The following is a 24,910-nucleotide window of genomic DNA, read 5'->3' as shown; positions in this document are numbered from 1 at the left end:
TTATGCACATTGAAAAAATGTATGTGATAATGTGGTCTATACATTATTAAACCAAGGTAAAAAGTCAAAGGACAACCTAAAGGCACGAAATGACTTAAAAGATTAGGGAGTTAGATCTGATCTTTGGCCTGATGCAAATAACAAATATCTTCCGGCTATATATACATTAACAAAAGAAAATAAACATATATTTTTGAAAACATTGAAGAACATCACTGTTCCAGATGGCTACTCAAGTAACATTAGTAGATATGTTGATGTTAAACAATCTAAGCTTAGAGGATTGAAAAGTCATGATTCCCATGTTTTGATGCAACAACTTCTACCTTTAGCAATGAGGAAGACGCTCCCTAAAGAAGTGTGCTCTATTTTGATTGATCTGTGTTCCTTTTTTAAGCACTTGTGCAATAAAATTTTAAAAGTGGATGAACTTAACCAATTGCAAAATAGAGTTGTTCTCACATTATGTCACATGGTTCCTCCTTCATTTTTTACAGTCATGGTTCATTTGATTGTGCATTTGGTGGAAGATGCCAAGATTGGAGGACCTGTCCAATATAGGTGGATGTATCCCATTGAGAGATATTTGGGAAAATTGAAGTCTTATGTGCGTAACAAGGCTCAACCAGAAGGCTCAATAGCTGAAGGTTATCTAGCTGAAGAGTCCTTAACCTTTTGTTCTAGATATTTAGATGGAGTTGAGACTATATTTAATCGAATAAGGCGTGTTGATGACGAACCCGACACCATGGCATCTAGTGTAAGTGGTTTGTTTCCACCAGTTGGAAAACCAGTTGGGGTTTTTACTTACTTCTCTTTATCAACAAAGGAAAAGTTACAAGCACATCGTCATGTATTGACTAATTGTGCCCAAGTTAACCCTTTTCTTCAGTAAGTACTTTATCTTTACAACTTTTTATTATTCATCTACATTGAGGACTAACCATGTAATTATTTCATTTATTTAAATTAGAGAATTTAGAGAAATTGTACGAAGACAGTTAAGAAGTCATATACGATCATCCTCTATGATAGATAAGAGGGTTCATAGAGAATTTGTGGAATGGTTTTCTCGTCGCGTATGTCTAATTTACATTCTTAAATTTGATAATATTAAAGATATCCCATTATGTTTATCATATTTTCCTTTTTTTTAGATAAAGAATGACTTAAATGGACCTTACTCAGATGATTTAAAGTTCTTAGCTATGGGTCCAATTGATTGTGCAAAGCGCTACAATGCTTACAATGTTAATGGCTTCAAGTTTCGTACGTTAGAGAGAGATGATGGACTTAAAACACAAAATAGTGGAATATTTGGTACTTTTGGGACAATGAGCTATGCAAGTAGCATTGACAATCAAATGCAATTTGAGGGTGTGCCTTATTATGGAAAATTGGTAGACATAATTGAGATCAACTATAATGGTCGATTCTTTGTTACTTTGTTCAAATGTATGTGGGCTAATACAACTACTTCTAGAGGGATTATAATAGATGACTTGGGATTTAGATTAGTAAACTTTACACGTTTAATACACATTGGTGATAATGATGATGACGAACCATACATTCAGGCTAGAGAAGCTTAAATGGTTTATTATGTAATGGATGAGTTAGATAAAAATTGGAGCATTCCTGTGCATCTAAAGCCACGAGACTTATATGACATTGGTGGAGATAATGATGTCATTTTCCATGAATGTGAACCATTTGAACAACAAAATTTGGAAACTTTATTTCCAGATGGAGAAGGGAATATACCATTAACAAGGTCATACTGAAATTAAACATTTCTATACTAGTTTTTGTTTAAATTATCATCCATATTACTTATACATGCATTATATTAGATAATCATAATTTAATGAATGTGAATTGACTTGTATTAATGTTATTGTTTATAGAATTCCTGATGATGAAGAAAATATACATGAAGAAGACTAATGACAAAGTTTCAGCCCCTACCCAAAATAGAAGTGGCCAACCATCATCTATAATGTGTCCACCTACGCCTCATCCATCTTGCCCAAGTAAGTTGACTAAGTTTCACCACGGGTTTCACCTATAGTAAGAATTGAAAAGTTTCACCTACTCATACTCCAGGGCCTAGTAATCCACCTCAACTTCCGTTTTCGCCACAGTCTAGCATAACACCTCAATTTGCATCTCAATTTGGTATGATGATTATATTTCCATGTTAAAAAGTATCTTACTTTTTTCGTGTATTAATCTAATTATTATGCAGCACGTCACATGAATTCCCATCCTATAGAGAATAATAATGAGCAACCTCCACCTCCACCTCACATGAATTAAATGCTTTCAACATCTAAATCTAGTAAGATGTCTCATTTGCATATCATTTTGGTACTTTTAAATTTCATGTATTATCTATTTATTTAGTGACTTGAGTTAATTTGTAGAATGTTTGAAGAAGAGGTTGTTCTCCACTACCAAGACCAATTCCGCACATGAATTTGAATTTGAATTTAATAATCAACCTAGAAATGAGTTTATGCATGATTCTACATCTGAATAAATACCAAGGTTACACTCTGATAGTGAAGGGGAGGAAAATGTGGATATTGAGATGCAAAGTAATCAATCAAAGCATGTATCACGTAAAAGGTCATGGCTTGTTAATATCATTGGTAAGATTGTTAATTTATTGATTTTTATGTGTAATTGTCCAAGCCATATAGTATTTGTGTTTTATGTTTGTCTTAAACTAACAATATATTTCACATATATTTTGATAGATGATGAAGGCACACAAGTTAGAAAACAATTAACATTGAATGATGTTTGGTTTTTATCTCCCAATGAAAGGATTCTTGTGAAATGGAATAGTGACAACCAACCAATTGATGATAGTGGAGCATTGTTGAATAGGTTTTTAGGTCGTGTTGCAAGAAATGTTAATGCCTTTCCAATCAACTATCAAAATTGGAGGAAGATTCCCAATGATTACAAAGAAGATATACTTAAGAAAACCATTCAAGTAATTGACCTATAATTTTTTTTATATGTTTTGATTCTTGTTATATTGCAATAGTTGTTAAACTAGTTCTGTAATAATTTTGAAGGCCAAGTTTCTAGTGGAATCTAATGCTCATGTGACATATATCTTGAAATTACTTAACATAAAATGAATTGAGTATAGACAATAACTATGGCAACAAAGAGATGATGGAACACGTAATAGAGATGAAATCATTACAATGTGTCAAGAAGGAATGAATAGAGACCAATGAGCTTCTTTTGTTGACTACCATTTAAATTCAAGGACAAAGGTAATAACAACTACCTTTTCTATTCTTTACTTATTTTTACTAATTTTCTACATATATGCTTAGGAAATGGCCCAAAAAAATAAGGATAGTAGAAAGAAGCAAACAATTCCTCACACAGGTGGATCGAAGAGCATTGCACGGAAGAAGGATGAGATGGTAACTTTATTCTTCAATCATTTTTGTTATATCATATATGATTCATGATTTTCTTAAGTTTTATAGGAGCAAGAGCTTGGTCGCAAAGTTAGTAGGGGAGAAGTTTAGATAGCAACACATAAACATGCTAATGGGGAATTTGTGAATGATGGAGCAAGAGAGATTGAAGTAAGCATAAGTTTTCTAAAGAAAAATAATGTATCAAATTGAATATTACCTTCATTGATAACATTTTGTATTATTTGTAGGAAAAAATTAAAGCATATGAGACAAATACATCTTCCCTTTCACAAGATATATCAATTGAAGATTCACTAGCTCATGTTTTGGGAAGTAAAGAACATTGTGGTCGTGTCCGAGGAATGGGATTAGTACCTTGCCCTTCTCGTGTGTTTGGATATACTAGGAATTTTCATTTTGGGACATCCTCATCTTGTCCTTCTTATTCGGAATTGCAAAATCAGGTTATTGAACATTCATTTTCATGTGTAGCAATATGATGTTGTTTGCTTTGGATTGTCATGCCAAGGTTGTAAATGTTGTTGTGTTGAATATTATTGGACACTATTAATGTTGTTGTTGTGTTGCTTTGGATGGTTTTCATAAGTAGGAGTAAGAAATGTAGTATAACTTTTGTTAATAGATTGAGTGTTTTATAATGTTTATGTGTTTTTTAGGATTTTAATAATAGATTGTGTTCTAATATAGGTCACTGCATTAAAGCCGCAATTGGATGAACAAAATAAACGAAATGAAGAACGTGACAAAAGACTTGATGCAATCATGAACTTCTTTTCTCAAAATTAGCAAGGTCAATTGCCTCCTGAGTTGACTATGTTCAATCCTGCACCGGTAATGTTTAAGACGCATAACTTCTTTTATTTTTTGGAGTTTACATTTCTAATTATGATTCACATTTATACTGTAGGTTTCTGATCAAGGAAGTGTGCCAACTAATACAACAAGTTCTGGACATGAGGAAAATCATATGCGATAGTTGAAGAATATAATATAATGTAGAAGTTAATTGAATCGTTTTATGTTTTGAGAACCATTGCAATACTTCATGATAGTTTTTGCTGACTAATATTGTACTTGAATTTGAATTTGAATTCGTATATTTGTTATACATTTAGTCATCTATAAATAATTTGTCAATTTGATGAGTTTATATCTATTTATGTATAACTTCATTAAATATAGATTAAAAATATATAATAAATGTAAATAATTGTGATTGAAAAAATATATATGAATACATAAATGATAACTGAGTAAAAAAATAATATTAATAATTTAAAAATCTATGGTACTTTAAGGAGGTTTTGAAACCTATAGTATTTTACGGAGGTTCTGAAGCCCATGGTATTTTATGGGGGTTTTGAAACCCATGGTATTTTATGGGAGTTCTGAAACATTTGGTATTTTATGGAGGTTCTAAAACCCATAGTAATTTACGGAGGTTTCAAAACCCACGATATTTTACGGGGGTTTTAAAATTCAAGGTAATTAATTGGGGTTTTAAACCCACAAAACTTAACTGAGGTTTTAAAACCTCTATTAAATACAAGAGGATAAAAAACCTCCTTTATTGATTGGTGCTTCCCGGGATTCGTAAAATCCCCGATTAATACATTCTCCAGGGATGGTTTAGCGGGGAAAATATAAACCCCGGGTAAAGAACTTAGCAAAGGTTTTAACCCTGGGTAATGTAAAAATAAACCTTCGTTAAAACCATTTTTTCTTTTAGTGGTTATACTAGAATGGAAGCTTTCTTTTTCTGTTAATTGTTGACCCCGGATCATGATAATTCAACATCATTGCTTTAATCAATACAAAGTTTAGGAGTCAAAAACAGAAAGAAATGTGCAGAGAAGAAAAGAAAAAGAAAACAGAGGAAATAAAGCAGTTGATGTGAGATTGAACCAAAACATCATACAAAGGATGAGTTGCAATAATGTTCTTTAGAACTTCTTCATTTTCTTTCCCACCAACAATGTGTTCACTTCCCTCAACAACACCCTTTTCTCGAACGTGTGTAGCTTCCATCTCTGTAGCTAGGTAGGTAGGTTTATTACTATTAATGCTGATATTACTATTTTCTCTTGCACCAATCGAATCAGAAACAAAAAGAAACAAACTAGAGATCTAAATCAGAATTACCTACATCCCTTGGAGTTGTTTCCCATTCATTTGTTGTCTCACATTCTTTTTCGTCGTTGTTGCGAATGCTGAAGCTCATGTGAACTGGATAGTACACCCTTTGTTTCATCAACGAAGGCAGAGTTCACCTTTCCTTTCTCATATTATTCCAAAATTCAAAGAAATTAACAACAACATAAACTAAACCCTAAATTACATAGGTGAGTGATGAGTCATTATTTTCTTCTATTCCATTAGCCTTTGTGCACCCATTAGACAGTTGATTAGTGCTTAATTGTTCATCATTAGAGTGTTTTTCATCTGTTGGGCTTTATTGGGCCACTGTTCCGAATTTGGACTAATTTCACATTATTTGGCCTAATTTTTGTTTTTAATTATTTTTAGGTATTTGGGTGAAGCAATTTTGGAGCTTGGACATTAATATTTAGTTGAAGAGACTTTCCACATCATTGCCACATCATTTCCATGTCATTTCCACGTCAGCAAAGTCAATGGGTCAACATTTGAGGCCCAGAGTGGCATTTTTGTAAATCTGAGTGGTAGAGTGGCAGTTTTGTAAATATGAGTGGCAGGGGTGATATGACCACGAATTAGGTCTGCATGAAAGGAGGCCAGCCGCTCCATCATCTTCAACCTCTCTTCAAAACCTCCATTTTCGTTCTCCAAGCTTCCATGGACGCCCCCCTTGCGGTTTTTTAACGTTTTAGGCTCATTTTTACCGTTTTTATGCATATTTGACAGCACCCATTGAGGGTTTTACGTTTTGAATTCGTTTTCTTGCTTGGGCAGTTCGTTTTGTGAGTTTTATTAACTTGGAACAATACCCATTCATGGGGTTTTCGCATTTATATATGACAATACCGTTTTGCATTCCATTTAAGCTTTGAAATCTCTATTTTTGCTCTTAAATTGCGTTTTTCAGATTTGATAAGTTAGGGTTCTTGGTTCTGTTTTGTTATTGCAGTTTTGAAGTGTTTGATTGTTCATTTTCCATGTCTAGCTAAGTTTTTCGTATTGGTTCCTTGAAGAAACTGATTTGAAACCATGAGGTTGATGTTTTGTAGTGCACTCCAATTCCTAATTTTTCTTTATCCTATTCAATTTCGTAGCTTTGAATGAAATGGAATTTGTGATGCTTAATCGTGGGTTCATATTTTGCACAATTTGAGAATCCTTGTCATGCTTAGTGAGTTCGGGTTTTGGCCACAGTTGCTTAATCTGTGTGTGTGTGTGAAATTGAAAGTAGGATGTGTGCTATGCTTAATGGCATAATGAAGCTGTGTTAATTTTCGCATAGTTGATTAATTCGGATTTAATGAGAGTAAATTGGATAAGAGACTTGATTTAGTAACTTGTGATTGGTGGATTTTTAGTGGAATCAAGGGACCAGTACGTTTTGAATTGTGTGTTTAATTCAGTTTTGGTGTTTTGATTAGAATTTAGCAAACTTGTGTGAATCTGCCAAACCCCCCCCCCCTTGTGTTTTATTGTTGTGTTAATCTGGAAATTTTGCTTTAAATGAAAATATTGGTCGTTGGGAATATTTTTTTAATGATATATATACGAAATTTATACCAATTCTAATTATAACTGGTATAAAAAGTCTTTTTTAATATTGCAAAAATGCCATCACATTAATTTTTATACTGGTTGAAAGTATAATTGGCATAAAACATCTCACATTATTTACAAAATTGTCATCTGCCTTTTGTTTTATACCTGATGGATTTGAACAGGTATAATAATGTAGGTATAAAAAACTTATTTTGCACTAGTGAGTTTCTAATCAGATGGTTTTGCGGGTAATTGGAAGAAAGAGAAGTAGGGGAATAAGATATTGAAGACATAATGGCAAGGACTCAATGTAAATACAATAATGATTGCAAGTTTTAGTGGATGACTAAGAAGAAGCTAGTGAGTTAAACCATTTAAGTGAAGTATTGACTAAGATCAAAATTGTACCATATGAAGCGTTGGAGAGTGAGAGAGGCAAAATGAAGTTGTGTGGATACCAAGATTGGGAGTCAGTGATTATTGGACCGAGTTGTTGCAGCAGACGACGAAGAATGTTAGTTTAATCCAAGACTGGATGCATGCACCACACAACAAATAGAAGATGTATGCATGTATGAGGAGAAGGTCGTGGGAGTTTTAGGCTGGAGAGCATGTGATTCTCAAGATTACTCCAACTACCCACAATGAAAGAGCGATCAAAATCAGGAAGCAGACTCAGAAATTCATCGGACCATATCAAATAACACGGAGGGTAGGTCTAGCAGCCTATGAGATTAGCTTACCACCACACTTGGCAAACTTGCATAATGTCTTCCATGTGTCACAATTAAGGAAGTACACTACAAATCCTACGCATGTGTTGGAGGAGGACGACGTTAAGGTGTGTGAGGATCTAATAGTTGGAGCTAGACTAGTGAGAATCTTAGATTGTCAAGTCAAGCAACTTAGAGGAAAGGATATTCGGACTATGAAAGTCCTCTGGGACGAAGTGTAATATCTCGATCAGATATTACTAATTTAAAGAAAAAGAAATCAATATTGAAATTTAAACAACATTTATTATAACATCTTTCCCAAAATCCAAGAAAATTTAAATACATTGATATTATAATAATATTAATAATCATAGATAAACTCCAAGTTTTTACATTTCCAAAATAGATAAATTAAATCTGATTATAACATGAATAAAATCAATGATAAAATAAAATCCCCAAGCAGCCCCGCTCCCACACTATTCCTCACCAACACCACATACAACATCCTCTGCTCCCATGTAACGAATTATACGATCATCGCCAAACATAAGCAGATAGGGTGAGCTAATATATAAATATATATAAAATTAAAATATATAAGTATACACTCATCAAAGGACACTCTATCCTTTGATTTCATACCACATGGCCACCACCATATTATCCATGTTCTACGTCTTTAGATGATGACCTTAAGATATCCTTTGCTGCCACAAGCCATAACTCGTGGTTCCACCATCTATGACTCACTACTCATAGAAACTCGTGCGGGAATAACATGTTATAGACCACACTCCGTAATGGCAGGTGGAGTTCCCAATAAAAACCATAGTTCGTACTCTCGACACAAAATTGACAACATCAATGGCCACAACCTGTGGCTACTCAATTAAGTGGAGACCATTTGCACGAGCCACAACTCGCACACTCACACCGGTACCATTTGCTATTCCGAGCTATAACTTAAGGAAATCACGTGTTTACCCCTATCCTGAGCCACAACTCAAGGGATACCATTCTGAGTCACAACTCAAGGAAACCACGTGTTTCTCTTGTTTTGAGTTACAGGAACCCCAATTTTGATATTATCAGGCTAACTTGTGTCGATCATACCCATGACTTATCACTCACCTTTTCATCTTTCTTGAGTGTGACGTCAATATCGTTCTCCAAAATGAATATCAGAAACGGTCTTGCCTTGGTTTCTCATCAAATGTAATTATATAAAATGTAAATTTGTTGTAATGTTACAAGTTTGATTATCTTTCTTGTTTACTGCATATGGAAGCAATGCTAACTAGTTTATATAATTCTGTTGAGTTGTCAATAAATATGAAAGGGTTAAGTATGTCTTTAGTTTCTAAACTTTGAAGCAAAATTAGAATTCATCCTTGTTTGAAACTTTGATACTTTTTGGTTCCTAAACTTTAAAAATAAATGATTATAATCTTTTTAACCCAAATACGTTGGATTGTTTTACATGTAAAACACGTTTCCAACATATATTGAAGCAAAAATTGTCAAACGGTACAAACAACTGAAATATTAGCATGAAACACATTTAACATGCAAAAAAAAGTTGACATAATTGGGTTAAAAGTACCACATTCATTCATTTTTAAAGTTTGTGAACCAAAATGTATCAATGTTTCAAACAACAACAAATTCTAAATTTGCATAAAAGTTGAAAGACTAAAAACATACTTATTCCGAAATCAAATATAAAGGTTAAAAATTCTATATCATACTCGTCATTTGGTGCATCATAATCATAACTACTAGCAACAAAAGGCCCACCAGAAAGCCCGATCAAAGTTTGTCCCTCCATGGTACTCTTTCGGAAGCAACCTAAACGTTGTGACATAAGCTCATTTCCTAATTATCTAGAATAGCTTAAAGTTAAAAAAAAGCCTTGAACATATTTCGAGTGTTACTTTCAAATGACTCATGATTTATACAAAAAAGGACATTAACCATCTAGTATAACCCTCAGTCCATATTTAGGGTTTTGCCTTAGAATTTGGTTGGAATCGATCACAGTAAAATCCATTGCACGTGTTAATGTGAGAGTAGTTGATATGAGACAATGTGAAATTAATAATGGCTTAGGATAATTTTTCATAGCAACATAGTAAGATTGCTCAATTCAGGAATCAATAAAACAAACAATGGTGCAAAACAACTAAATAACACTAGAAGACAACTAAAACATACTGTTCAACATAATTGTAGATGGCTAAAAGAAGAAAACTGGGTTAATGGGTCGTTGGAAAAAAGTCACCAGATTCAAGAAGGAGAAGGATTCAAAAGGGTTCTCTCAAGTTTAGTGTTGAGAGCCTTCAGGAATTGTTTGAAAATGGGCAAAAGAGAAATGTTTTCTTTTATTGTTGTTGTTTGGTGCCACGCCACGGTTCAATGTCAATTGGGATGACAATGGCTGCCAAAACCACCACACCTTTATGGTGCCAAGTTATTTAACAAAACTGCTGAGTACTCTTTAATTTTACAGATTCCTCAATTTTCACGGGTTTGAGAATCTGTCTTTGTAACTTTCTATAAATATATAAATGTGGGAAGTGAATTATGTGTTCGCGGGTTATAAATACATCAAAAAAGAGTCCAATATGAAGCATAAGAAAATGAAAAGCAGTACAAAAGAAAATGCTAAACTAGAAGAAACTATTGTCTAACTTTCTATTAGAAAATGTGCATGCATACTTGTTAGTATTTTGAGGTTGTGAAGGGGATAGTTGAAGGGATAAAGAAAATGTGTAGATAATAGAGTGTAAAAGTAGTAGTTGGAGAAGTGTATCTTGTAGTTGAGAATAGTTGTATTGGATATTGTGTTATTTTGTTCTTCGTGTTGCAAATGGTAGGATACATGGGGTATTTATAGACCCATTAATTATTCTAGAAACTTCTAGCTAGAACTTGAGCAAATAGTTCTAGATTTTTCTACATAGTAGAATGTTCTTGATTTTTCTTCCTATCCTAAGCTTTTCTCCAATACTCTAGAAGTTGCATTACATTTTAGTAACTCTATCTTAGATTTTTCTAGATTGTTCTAGAATTTACATTATACTTTAATACTCCTCCTTGATGCAAATTCGGTAACTCCAAGCATAGCGCGTAGTAGTTCAAACCTTGGTCTTAGTAAGGCCTTTATGAAAATATCTGCAATTTGATCTTCTGTCGGGCAGTACTCAAGTCGTATCTTTATATTTGTTTCCGCTTCTCTAATGAAGTGGTATTTAATTGCTATATGTTTTGTTCGACTGTGATGCATTGGGTTCTTTGTCATTGCAATAGTTGACTTATTGTCGCAATTAATTGTAGTAGGGCCACTTTGTTTTTCTCCCATATCTTTGAGTATTCTTCGAAGTCATATAGCTTGACTTGTTGCTTCAGCTGCTGCCACATATTCTACTTCGGCGATTGATTGTGCAACTGTGGCTTGCTTCTTTGACTCCCAAGAGAATATTCCCGATCCAAGCGAGAAAGCATAGCCTGAGGTGCTCTTCATGTCATCTATTGATCCTGTGCAATCACTATCGGTGTAGCCAATGATCCTTGAGTTAGTCATGGTTTTGTACCATATTCCAAACTCCTTTGTGCCTTGTAGATATCTTAAAATTCTTTTCCCTACTCCATAATGAATCTGACTTGGCTTTTGCATGAATCTTGATAGAAGACTTGTGGCATACATAATGTCTGGTCTTGTGGTTGTGAGATATAAGAGACTTCCAATCAAACTTCTATAGCATGATGCATCTGTTTCTTGTGCTCCATCATCTTTTTGTAGTTTCTCATTTACCACCAATGGAGTAGCGACAGGTTTATAGTCATACATCTTGAACTTCTTCAATAGGGCTTCAATATATTTCTTTTGTATTTCTTTTGAGAGATAAATATGTCGTCTTCTTGTTGTTTCACCTCTATACCGAGGAAATAGTTCATCAACCCAAGGTCAGTCATCTCAAATGTCTTGATCATGTCTTCTTTAAATTCTTTCATCATCTCCAAATTGTTTCCTGTATAGATAAGATCATCGACATATAAGGAGACAATGAGGTGATACTGACCTTGTGCTTTAATATATAGTGTTGGCTCACTTTTGCTCCTCCTGAATCCTTGATCGATGAAGTATTGATCAATCTTGCTATACCATGCTCGAGGAGCTTGCTTCAAGCCGTATAAGGCTTTTTTTAGTCTTAGTACTTTGCCTTCATTACCTTTATTGATGAAGCCTTGAGGTTGTTCATCATAAATCTCTTCTTCGAGCACTCCATTTAGGAAGGCTGATTTGACATCTAGTTGATAGATGTTCCATCCTTTTTGTGCTGCTAGGGCTATTAGAGCTCTTATTGTATCTAGTCGTGCGACTGGAGCAAATGTCTCATTGTAGTCGATTCCTTGTGCTTTTGTATAGTTCCATCAGGATTGAGCTTTGTTTTATATACCCATTTCACTCCAATGATGTCTTTTCCTTGAGGACAGTTTACGAGCTCCCAAGTGTTATTCTTCTCAATCATTTTAACCTCTTCTTCCATAGCCTTGACCCATACTTCTTGCTTTGATGCTTCCTCATAGCAGTTAGGCTCAATCATGGCCATATTGCAGGTTTCGTATATGTCTACCAAAGATCTTACTCGTCTTGGAGTGGACTCTAGTGAAGAATCTTCTAATGGAGGTGGAGAAGGCGTACCTGAAGCTTCTGCCTCTTCTTGAATTTCTTCTTGATATTGTTCCACTGGGACTAAAGTGCTGCTTTTAACAACTTTTTCTTCTTCCCAATTCCTAGAAGCATTTTCATCAATTTCAACATCTCGACTAATGACGAGCTTTTTTGTTTGTAGGATGTAAACTCGATATTCCTCGTATAGTCTTGTCTTCAAGCTTGTGCCTCCTTTGATCAGGAACATGTATGTAGCAGATAGATCCAAATACTTGTAGGTGTTTGGCTGATGGCTTTCTTCCACTCCAAGCTTCAATAGGAGTCTTGTCTTTGACTGCCTTAGTTGGACATCTGTTTAAAATGTAAACTGCAGTGTAGACTGCTTCAGCCCAAAAAGTGTTAGGCATACCTTTCTCTTTTAGCATTGATCTTGCCATCTCCATGACTGTGCGATTTTTTCTTTCTGATACATCGTTTTGTTGTGGAGTATATGCGACTGTAAGTTGTCTCTCTATGCCTTCATCTTCGCAGAATTTGTCAAACTCGCGAGATGTATACTCCTTTCCACGATCACTTCTAAGTACTTTTATCTGTTTTCCACTTTGCTTATCAACAAGGGCCTTGAATTTCTTGAATATTCCAAAGACTTCTAACTTTGCCTTTAAGAAATAGACCCATGTCATTCTAGAGAAGTCATTAATGAAAAGGATGAAATACCTATTGTTGTGATGTGAAGGCGTCCTCATTGGTCCGCAAACATCAGTATGGATCAACTCTAGTAAGTCTTTTGCTCTCCATGCTTTGTCGATCGAGAATGGTAATTGATGTTGTTTACCAAGGAGACATCCTTCGCATGATTCATTATTCTCCTTTAAGCATGGAAGATCTCTCATCATGTTTTTCTTATATAGAAGCTTTAAGGCATATGTGTTGAAGTGGCCAAATCTCCTATGCCAAAGCCACGAGTCATCAACTTCTGCCTTCATAACAATAAGTTCCAGGTTTGAAGCTTATGGGAAAGCTTCTATTTCTCTTCTCCATTTTTACTTGGCCAATTTCTATCTTTCTACTGTCATAAATTTTGCATGTATCTTTCTCAAAGTGGAGAGAATATCCATTTTCCATCATTTGGCCAATACTTAAAAGATTCTCTTTAAGATTGGGAACCAGTAAAACATCCTTAATGAATTTCGTACCTTTCTTTGTCTCCACCATGACAGTTCCTTTGCCTTGAGACTCCATGGTGGCACCGTTTCCTAGTCAAACTTTGACATTGACAGATTTATCAATGTCTTTGAAGATGCTTTGATCTTTGGCCATGTGATTGCTGCATCCACTATCTAAGTACCAACTTTCTCCTCCGTTAGGAGATTCTTGATTGGCATAAAATAAGCGTTGCTCCTGATTATGTTCTTCAGCAAAGTTTGCTTGATGCTTATTTTTATTACGATAATACTTCTCTACATGGCCAAATTTCTTGCAGTACTGACATTGAGGTTTTCCATGATGCCAACAATCTTTTTCCATGTGACTTGTCTTTTTACATATGCCACATGGGGGATATTTTCCTTGACGAGTCATAGGGAAGCTTCTAGAATTTTCTTTATTTCTAGAAATTTCTCCTCTACTTTTATTTCCTTCATATTCTTTATTCTGAGACCGTAATTTTAGTTTTGATTGAAAGGCATTTTCGATTGAGTCTTCTTCAATGCCTTTTCAATCTTTGTTCATAAGCTTCAAGAGAGCCCATTAGTTGTTACTGACAATGTGGCCAAATCTTTTGTTTGTTCAATCGCGGTTGCGATTGCATCATATTTTTGGGGAATAAAAATTAAATTTTTCTCAACGATTTTTCTGTCAAGAATAGTTTCCCCATAGGCTCTCATCTGACTAACTATTTCCTTTATTCTAGAATAGTAGTCTTTAATGGTCTCAGATTCTTTCATTCTTATTAATTCAAACTCTCGTCTTAGAGAATGAAGTTTAACATTGCGTACCTCATCACTTCCTTGAAACTCTTCTTGTATTGTGTTCCAAGCTTGCTTTGCACTTGTGGCACCTATTATTCTCGGAAATATTGTGTCATCAACTGCTTGTTGAAGAGCAAATAAAGCCCTTGAATCCTTCTGTTTGTTTTCCTTCAACTCCTTCTTCTGAGCTGCAGTAAGAGTGGAAGTGTCTTCTGGAATAGTGAATCCCTCTTCTATAATGTCCCATAAGTCTTGGGAGCGAAAGAATGTCTTCATTTTGACACTCCAAAAATCATAATTTTCTCCTGTGAAAATAGGTACTGGAATTGATGATGTTTGATTGGTAGTGGCCATAGGTTGAGAAAATATCTTGGAAGTAGTATAGAATGGAGTTCTAATTTTTTTGAAGTAGTTGAAAAGTTTATCTACGCCCAGTAGATGACCGAACGTAGCTCTGATACCACTGTTAGTATTTTGAGGTTGTGAAGGGGATAGTTGAAGGGATAAAGAAAATATGTAGATAGTAGAGTGTGAAAGTAGTAGTTGGAGAAGTGTATCTTGTAGTTGAAAATAGTTGTATTGGATGTTGTGTTATTTTGTTCTTCGTGTTGCAAATGGTAGGATACATGGGGTATTTATAGACCCATTGATTATTCTAGAAACTTCTAGCTAGAACTTGAGCAAATAGTTCTAGATTTTTCTACATAGTAGAATGTTCTTGATTTTTCTTCCTATCCTAAGCTTTTCTCCAATACTCTAGAAGTTTCATTACATTTCAATAACTCTATCTTAGATTTTTCTAGATTGTTCTAGAATTTGCATTATACTTTAATAATACTCTTGATACAAGACTGATTGATTTTGTTCAGCAGTTTAGCTAACATTAAGTAACTCCCAATTAATCTAAATCAGGAACATGAGGATTTAACTCAATGTTTTTAATATTGTTGTCATCTGTTCAGTGAGCACAGCAGTTATTATATTATGTCTTCATTTATCTTTCATCTTTCGGAAAGTAGTCAATTTTGATATTGTCTTGTAGTACATTAAAAATACATGGATGTTGATTTTTAAATTTTTTTTAATATATTTTAAAACAATAAAATCAGTATCCATCAGTATTTTGAAGCTACATAAGAGAAACAACACATAAAAATCTAAGAGAGAATCTAATTACTTCTAAATCAGTTTGTATGAAAAAACATATTTAAGTTCGCAGTTTAGAAAGAAAAACAATCTGTTTTTTCATAAAATTTGGTAGATGGTAGTCGTTGAATTTGATAACTCGCCTTATCAATTTTGGAACCAAGCAATTGCACCTAATATCTATATTTGGTGGGTGGTAGTCGTTCTATTCGATGAGTGACCTTAAAGAGCTTCTAAAATTTTCAAATTCAAGATTAGACTATTAGCTGTTATTTTTGTACACTTGGTTCATATGTCAGGACAACAAACAAAATTTTCCTCGGTCATAAATTTCAATACACTATGTAAGCTGATTGAGCTTATCTTATGCTTTACTTTGGTAATCTAGATGGTTTCTATGTTATGAACCTTATCATAAAAGGTAAAGGTGGAAAAGTGTCATTAATGCTTCATAAAGATCTACAGTTTTAATCTCTCAATCTTTTGGATTGAATACTTAAGCTCTTTTTGGACGTTCAACCTTGAAGGAGATAGCACAATGTCTTTCCATATGGATCCAGCTTCACAAGCTGGGTTGGGTGGCTTGTAAAGTTCATATATGTTGTTAGCAGATTCGTTCAACGTTGCAACCCTCTTCAAACAATCTATTTCATCTGGATCAACGAGCAATGTCTTGTCTCTATCTTTCCATCCTATCAACTTTACAACATTTATCTCGTCAGTTATTGATTTTTTTGTTGCTGCTGAAGACATAGCAGAGAAACCAACACAGAAAAATCTATGAGAGAATCCAAATTCAAAATTTTATCGCTAGAGCAAGAATAAGAGATTTGAAATATGATTACCTTAGGTGGAGCTTCCAAAGAATTTGTACTGTATAGCCTAGCATTGTCAACTAGCTGACAATAAGTCAGAAATGCATCGGCAAATCTCTTGTGCGATGTCAGCTGTGACTTCACTCTTACTGCTCTTCTACACATGATAGCTCTCCTGGATGGCATTCAAATTTCTTCAGAGTTAGCGGAATACATTTTCAGCAGGAGAATTATGCGTAATAAAACTGTGACGTTAATACAAAGATTAGTGATGATGAATCTACCTTATGCCTCTAATGACAGCAAGGTAAGCATCACACACTACTCCAACAAGCTCTATTCTGTATGGTTTTCTCCTTTTTCCTTCAACTCGGTCTTGCTCTTCCTCATTTCGCTGCCAATAGTTTTCAGTGACAGTTCCATCGTCATTTAGCTTGTAGCCAGGTCCCATGCGGTAGCGGCGACGGTGGACATTTCTAGCCATCGTTATTGTTTGCACAACAAATGGTAGCCAGGAGAGTGTACCGTCCATTATTACATCACGCCCCTCATTTAGTGCTGTGACCAGGAGGGATGAGGCTGCGTCGGTTGATGATTGGTGCACCTGCTTGCAAAACTGATAGTTATATATATATATATAGAAAGAAGAGAATAGAGGGAAATAAGCAGAGAAGAGTGTGAATGATGTTACCAGTTCAGCTGTTCTAATCATGTCCTGATGGCCTCTTGCACTAAGGGCCTTATAGATGACATCTGATTCTTTGAAGGCATCTGCCTCAATGATCACAGCATTGCCTGCTGCTCCTGCCCAGAAAGGTCTGTTTAAATTTAATAAAAACAGAATTAGGTTAGTTATTCGGTTTTTTGCCGAGAATGAGAATATGACTTCTCTTACTCTTTAAGAATGTCTTTAAGTACAGTGCTTTTGCCAGCTCCCATGCCACCACCCATGAAAAGAAGCACTGGGCTCCTATCACTGTGAGCCACTGGAGCCATCACCTCTGTGCATTGCGAGTCATCATTTGTCAGTCCCATTGCTTTCATTTCTTCCACTAATGTGTTGAAGACTCTAGCCACCTTCAGATTCTTCGTCACTCTGTCGATCCTTTGTTCCCTGTGCACACCAACACAATACATCATCCTCACATCGATTTCAAACATGCTTCAGTAAGTATATATTCTCATAGAATAATCGTAACACCCACCTAGTTGCCGCCATAACTATGTGTCTGAGCTTTGCTCTTGGTTCAATTTCAGAGCTAAACACCTGCAATTCCAGACAACAAAGAAAACAGTTTTTCACCTATGTGTAACTATGCTTTTGGATCCTCATTTTCTTTTTTATTGGAGTTAGTTTTGTTGCCGCGTTTTAGAAACAATGATTTTACACCAATTGCCACATTACACTGCCTGACACATGTGGGTTGGGGTGAAGGATTCATTCCACCGATTTTCACAACCTAAACATTAAATCGTGAGCTTTATAAAGTGTAGGAACAAGACAAAATATTGAGAATGATTTTGACGCTTGTTTATACATTCACATCAAATGTAGATACCTGACTTATCAAAATATCACCATGTCTCCAATGGAATGCAAAATAACTGAGAATGCATCTCTCAAACTCTTCCACGAGCTTCACAAAAAGCGAATCCGCATCTGGTTCATTCTCAAAGAAGGCATACAGATCATTTTCACATCCCTCGGATTTCCTTATGTATTCAGAAGCCAATTTACAAAGATGAGGACAACATCTCCTATCTTTGAACCCCATTAGCCTAGCTGCACCAATTCAATAGGAAAATCTCACGCACAAATATGTTCCATGAAACGGACACAGACACAAGATACAGTTAACATGGACACGAGATACTGTTAAACTTGATATATATATATCAGTGTTTACGGATTCATAATTTTCTCTGTATGTTTTACTGAGAATATATTGGACATACATTATTATTACCTACGTAATGAGGAAACTTTTCAAGCTTTGGGGTATGGTTTGCCTTTGATATTCTCAGACGTGGAATGACCTTTCCATCTCTCATTTTCTTAAGTCGATAATGCATTGCTGCAGCAAATATCAACCCAATGGAGGAAGCCACCACGATCTGTGTGAAGGTTGGTTTTCCATTATACTCTGAATCAACAAGATTGAGGAATACTTTAATTTACTTTGCATCTTTGTCAATATCAACAAAAGAACCAAATACGATAATCTCATTCATCCGTGCATGACAGTGGAATTGTCTGGTGGCAGTTTTTTACGTACCTTTGTGCATGTCGGTGAGAAGTGCAAAACATAGACCATACATGCACCACCGTAGCTGTAAGAGATTGTGAATTGCTTTGTCAGGATCGATGCTGTTTTGATTTCCGAAGAATTTGATTTTGTTGTTATTGCGTTGAAGGAGTTCTTGTCTTCACACGTGGTTATTGCAATTATTTTTTGCTAATATTTCTACAACTAAAAAGATAGGAGGAGAAAAACACAAACATAAGTTATGTAACGGGGGAGATGAATTTGAGTCTTCTAAATTAAGAAATGATAAGTAATTTAGTTGTATAGGTGTGAGGAAATTAATATTCAAGTCTTTAGAACGAGCAGCTCAATTGCAGGAATAGTACAGTAAATAATTTCTCAGCTTAGGAAAAAAAATCAACAACCAACACTACACGTATGTGTATAATTTATAAAATGATTAGAATAATAATTGTTGATTTTCTTGCTAAATTACTTAAAGCTTGTTCTAGAAAACTAATTGTTAACATATACTTTAATATTTTCATAGAGAGCAAACTGTTATTTTCGTTTTATTGATGTTTGTGCTTATTTAGTTTATTTTCTTAAAAGTAAGTTCACTAGTGCTCATTTTAGATAGTTTAGATCCTAAAGAAGGGAAGAGGAAACCTATATAATTTGGTTGAAAAGGAATTTACAGGATTAGATGCATAAGAGATGCGTGTTTCCATCCAAGGATAAATATTTCTTAATAAATATTTTTATTGATTCTGTTATAAGGGTTAAATAATGTGGAAGAGAAGTAAAATATGAGATGGGTTCGAATGAAGATTCTTTTTTGAGATACGATGGAAATAAAATAAAGACATCTTGTAGCAGATCAAATTGATTTATCAATTACCCGAGATTAGTTTTATTTTTATTTTTTTCAACTTAATCTAATTGATAATGACTTTGTTTTCTTAAATATATGTTCTAAATATTTCTATTTTATATTTTAGAATTTTATGTAGTTTTTTCAGAAAAGAAAAAAAAAAACGACTTTCTTTAAAACAAACGGACTTCCAGGTCAATGGAACAAACTTAAACTTTCCCAATATAAAGAATCTTATTTTTTTAATGATGAAAAAAGTTTATATTTCTACATATCTCTCTTCTAATAGGATAACTGAAAAACTAGAGTTATCAAAATGGGTTGGAACCCGCGAGCCAACCCGGCTCATCACAGGTTCGGATCGGGTTGGGTTAAAATTTTTTACAAATTTCAATACGGATTGATTTTTGACCCGACTCATTTATAACCCAACTCATCATGGGTTGAACCCGTGGTGAGCCGGGTTGAACCCATGGTAAGCCGGGTTGACTCACCAACCCGCAAATAAAGAGTCACACAAGTATTTTTTGCTAAATTAGGCTTTATATTTGGGTCATGTTAGGTTATTTTTTTAGCCAACACAGACAATTTGTATTTTTGTGATTTTGGTTTGTATTTGAATTGTATTAAAGTTTATTTAGATTTTAATTAAAATTATAATCTAGTTTTGACTCAAAAAATAAATAAATAAATTATATTTTTTTAATTAAGTGAGCCCATGAGCCAACCCGTTTAACCCACCAACCCGCAGTGGGGCGGGTCGGGTTAGAATTTTTTTGGCTCGTTAATAAGTGAGCCGGGTTGGGTTGGCTCGCTAAGTGATCAACCCGTGGTGGGTCGAGTTAGGTCGGTTTGGGTTTCCCGTTTTGATAGCTCTAACTGAAACAATCTATGATGTCTATATACTTCGTGGTCTTATGCTAAACATACATATACATAGATAAAACAAAGATAGGCCATAAAATGCTTAAGAATTAATTACGGGTTAAGGTTATCTTGAATATATAAACAATGCGCATGTAGGTAAAAGTAAAGTTCTCATAACAGATCATTCGGTCTGGTTCAGTCCACCACAATTTGGTCTAGTCCACCATAGTTTGGTCACTTAGTGTGTAAATTCAACATAACTCACTTATTAGTGAGACCAACAAATGTGAACATGATCTGACCTACCACGAGTTAATGTGTTAAATGAGTTAACTCAATTACAAAAAGTACAATTTTTTTTCTTCGATCCCAAGAAAACTAAATTATAATTCTGATTAAAATCTATATAAACTTCAATATAATCCAAAACGACTTTAAACTCCAAACACAAATAAAAATCACAAAAATAAAAATTACTATATAATATCAAATCATTTTTGTCACTTATCTAGCTATAATATTAGAGTCTTGAAGGAATAAATCCACAACATTTTTATCTCATGAAATATTTTCTTTATCTGCATTTACAATAAAAAAGAATGTTAACTAATAATATTTAAAGACTAGTAATAAATAATTAAATTAATTTTACAGTACTAACGATAATTTTACCTGTTAGTTCAAAATCATTCAACCAATTTTAAGTTAAAATGAGTGTCTTAACATTCTCTAGAAGAATGGAAAAATGATATTTGGTTAGCACATGAAAACTAAGAGTAAAGGCAGACTCACTAACAACAATAGTGATTTGAATGTTAAGCACGTCACAAGCCATCTTAGACAAGTTTGGATAACGATCATGACGGTCCCTCCAATAGCTCAATACATCTAACTTATAAAAAAACTTTAGATCAAGATTCCGTTGATCTAAATAAAGATTCAATTCAGACCTTCTAGTGGCTCAAATAATCAACATACTCCTAAGGCAATATGAGAAAATTTTAATATGTCATTCATAAGTAAGAAATAAAATAAAGCAAGTTGTGTTAAAGGGAAAATTTTAGATTTAAAAACTTACATCAAATGCATTGATCACTGGCTCATCATTCGTAAAAGAACCAAGTTGTGTTGGAGGGGAAACCTGAGAACATATGTAACGTCCCATTTAATTATTAAACGAAATTAAAGGAAACGTCACGTGATAACAGCATAACAACGCAGTCCTGGGGTTCTCAACCTCACCCCTACAAAACTAGGCACACCACGATGCCAACAAAAGCAGGATAGTTGTTTAACTAAAAGTTTACAATCTAATAACCACGAATACAGGGGGCCATAGCCCTAAAGAAACATGAAAGAAAGACGTTCAAGATCTAGCCCAGATGGCTAAGTAGCGGAGTCGCCATTCCCTTGTTGTCCATGAGAACCTCGCCCATCTGCTCCCATCAACCAAGTTGATGATCATCGCAAGAGAGAACAGCCACATACATCACAACCATGCAACAAAACGGGTAAGCTAGAGCCAACAACATATTCAACATGCAATCAAATATATTTTCATCATCTCATCCACATAGCAACCAAACATGTTATGACTCTTCATTCAATACACTACGACTCGACTCGACTCATCCGGATATGTACAACTCGGTCGGATTCAGCGGATGCTTGCACTTGTGGTGGATACCTCTGCTCGACCCTGAGCTGCTCGATCCTGAGCCATGTGTTACCAGTGTTACGATGAATCAAAATCTCTCCCACCACAAGGTTAGCCCTTAATGAGTTTCAGGCCTCCTGCTACTCCCACCACCAAAGTCAGTCCGCTCTAAGTGAGACTAACTGGCTCCTCGGAGCGTCAGGATGCAACCTTACCTTGAATCCTTACCTAGTTATACAGATGGGGCACCACCATGAACACCCACTAACAGGGGCCATGGAATTACGTCCCGACCACTGAAGCACAACCCCGAAAGTCTCACCTAGAGACCCCAAGGACTTATGCACTGACACATACAGGACACAACCGCACAACCCAAATGATATTCACTACGCATGTATATGTTAATTGTACCGACCTTTAAGTCAACGCCTTTCATGTTCCAGGCTCAACACATTTCGTCTCATCATGAACCATTCATGTACCAAGGACTTCCAATTCATATCGTTATCATGCCTCTCTCATACCAACCCTTTCAATACAATCTCATGCAAAACTCATGTCAACCCTTTATACATAATTCACAACTTGTATTTCTCTATCATACCCACACATACCAAGCCTTTAGCACAGATACTCAAAACCAAGCCAATATTATCCATACAAAACCAAAAAGAACATCACACATCACACTGTCTCGCCCAGCACCTCGCTTAGGCTGGAGGGTCTCGCTCAGGCGAGACGTGCTCGCTCAGGCGAGCCTCCCCCTCGCCTAGGCGAGAGCACAAAAACAAGGGCATGAGCAACGCGGGATCTCGCTTAAGCGAGATCCCTCTCGCCTGGGCGAGTTGCCTGCTTGCTCAAAAGTTAAGCGAGTCGCCTGGGCGACCTTTCGTGCAAAAACTTAGGCGAGCTCCCTGTTTCATCTCGCCTAGGCGAGATGGACTCGCTTGGGCGAGATTGATAGGTCTCGCCACTGTTCTTCACTGCAACAGCCATGAAAACGAACCAAACCAGCATACAAAGCATTCTCATACACCAATTCGAAGGATTAAATCATACAAGCAGAAATCAACACCATTACAGACCAAAACTATTGGAAAACAAGAGTTCTAACTTCCCGTACCTGGAATAAGCTAGTAAACGACCCAACACGCCCCCAACACCGAACGCACGAGCACAGCAGCTCAAGGAGCGAATGACAAAACTGAAAAGGTAGCGAAACAGAAGCACGGTATGGGTTACTTGGGACCCTAGCTGTGAAATGAACGAAAGGAACAATGGAGACAGAAAAAGGCTAGCACAGTACTTACATGGAGTAGAGCACAACTTCGGGCTAGTTTGAAGATGGCGAAAAACCGAACCCTAGCAGAGCTCTTTGTGTGAGGGAGGAAGGGTTGACGGCTGCTGCGTTTCTGTGAGAATGAAAGTGAGAGTGGGATTAGGGCAGACCTTAGGACCTTATACGTTGGGCCGGCCTTAGGCCCACTAACTTTAGGGCAGAAAAGTTAACAGATTTAAATGGGCCTTACAACATAAACTGTTTTACTTATTTGGATTTAATTTTACATATTCTTCAAACAACTTATACATGTTATCCTTTAAAACATTAATCTTTTCTTCATAGGTAAAAGGATTAATCTTCGAATAACAAAATTGAATTACTTCAAACTTCATTAGTGGATCAAGAATAGCCCCCAATGTAACATCCTAGTTGGATATTAATAATTTTAAATAAATAAAATAAAATAGATAATGTAAACACATTTATTTTTCTACCTTTTCCCAAAAACAAGGGAAAATAAAACATTTATTGTATGGCTAATAATTCAAAAACCACAAAATATAAATGCCAACAACAAGTTCCAAGTCTAACAACATAATTGTTTATGAAATCTTTAAAATCTATAAAGAAATAAACTCCATAAAAAGATTTCCCAAGCTAGCCCCGCTCTGGCACTATGCCTCACCAGCACCACCTACAACATCATTTGTTCTCATTGATGAGTCATTATTTTCCTCCATTCTACTAGCCTTTGTGTACCCATTTAACAGTTGTTTAGTGCTTAATTGTTCATCTTTAGTGTGTTTTCATCTGTTGGGCTTTATTGGGCCACTGTTCCGAATTTGGACTAATTTCACTTTATTTGGCCTAATTTTAGTTTTTAATTATTTTTAGGTATTTGGGTGAAGCAATTTTGGAGCTTGGACATTAATATTCAGTTGAAGAGAGTTGCCACATCATTGTCACATTATTTCCACGTCAATTCCACATCAACTGAGTGAATGAGCCAACATTTGAGGTCCAGTAGTGGCATTTTTGTAATTCTGCAGTCCATAATGACAATTTTGTAAATATGAGTGGCAGATTGGATGTGACCACGAAATTAGGTCTCTTTCCATGCAACCAGCCACACAACCCTCCTTCTCCATTCTCTCCAACCTCCATTTTCGTTCTCCAAGCTTTGGTGGATGTCCATGCAGGTGTTCCACTCGTTTTTGATGTTTTTGCACTAGTTTTTGCCATTTCTATGCACATTTAACAGAACCCATTGTGGGATTTACGTTTTGAATGCATTTGATAGATTGGGCAGCTCATTTTGTGGATTTTATTGACTTGGAACAACACCCATTGATGGGGTTTTCGGTTTTTATATGATAACAACAATTTTGGTTCGTTTAAAGCTTTCAAAATCTATTTTTTCTTGAGTTTTCGTTGAAGAATTCGTAAGTTAGGGTTTATGATGTTCTGTTTTATTGAATTCAGATTTG

General features: G+C 35.3%; 1 protein-coding gene and 3 pseudogenes across 3 annotated transcripts; 2 read left to right on the top strand and 2 right to left on the bottom strand.

Moving 5' to 3' along the window:
* The first annotated feature begins 310 nt into the window (after positions 1-310).
* LOC114190226 (uncharacterized) lies at positions 311-1,947 on the top strand (annotated as a pseudogene).
* A 1,415-nt stretch (positions 1,948-3,362) lies between these two features.
* Positions 3,363-4,526, top strand: LOC146884714 (uncharacterized; annotated as a pseudogene). The gene is made up of 5 exons (XR_014996710.1): positions 3,363-3,452; positions 3,519-3,620; positions 3,701-3,916; positions 4,161-4,304; positions 4,381-4,526. The product of XR_014996710.1 is annotated as an uncharacterized LOC146884714 (transcript).
* Positions 4,527-11,270: 6,744 nt separating this feature from the next.
* LOC146884713 (secreted RxLR effector protein 161 pseudogene) lies at positions 11,271-11,738 on the bottom strand (annotated as a pseudogene).
* A 4,139-nt stretch (positions 11,739-15,877) lies between these two features.
* LOC114191255 (P-loop containing nucleoside triphosphate hydrolases superfamily protein) lies at positions 15,878-18,902 on the bottom strand. 2 transcript variants are annotated; one of them, XM_028080428.2, is made up of 9 exons: positions 18,771-18,902; positions 18,462-18,638; positions 18,054-18,277; positions 17,700-17,761; positions 17,390-17,608; positions 17,186-17,312; positions 16,779-17,098; positions 16,525-16,669; positions 15,878-16,378 (listed from the first exon to the last, which is right to left on the bottom strand). In XM_028080428.2, exons 1-9 carry the CDS (start codon positions 18,811-18,813, stop codon positions 16,139-16,141), a joined length of 1,557 nt encoding a protein of 518 aa, XP_027936229.2. In that variant the 5' UTR covers positions 18,814-18,902; the 3' UTR covers positions 15,878-16,138. The 2 variants fall into 2 exon arrangements, with proteins under 2 accessions (XP_027936229.2, XP_085521309.1); XM_085665183.1 differs by lacking the exons at positions 15,878-16,378; positions 16,525-16,669 and having other exon boundaries at positions 16,775-17,098.
* Positions 18,903-24,910: the final 6,008 nt, after the last annotated feature.

The sequence above is a fragment of the Vigna unguiculata genome, chromosome 7 (assembly GCF_037176805.1).
Source record: "Vigna unguiculata cultivar grain cowpea cultivar isolate G323 ecotype 2 chromosome 7, ASM3717680v1, whole genome shotgun sequence".
In the NCBI taxonomy this organism is placed as follows: domain Eukaryota; kingdom Viridiplantae; phylum Streptophyta; class Magnoliopsida; order Fabales; family Fabaceae; genus Vigna; species Vigna unguiculata.
This window is presented reverse-complemented; position numbering and strand designations above follow the sequence as displayed.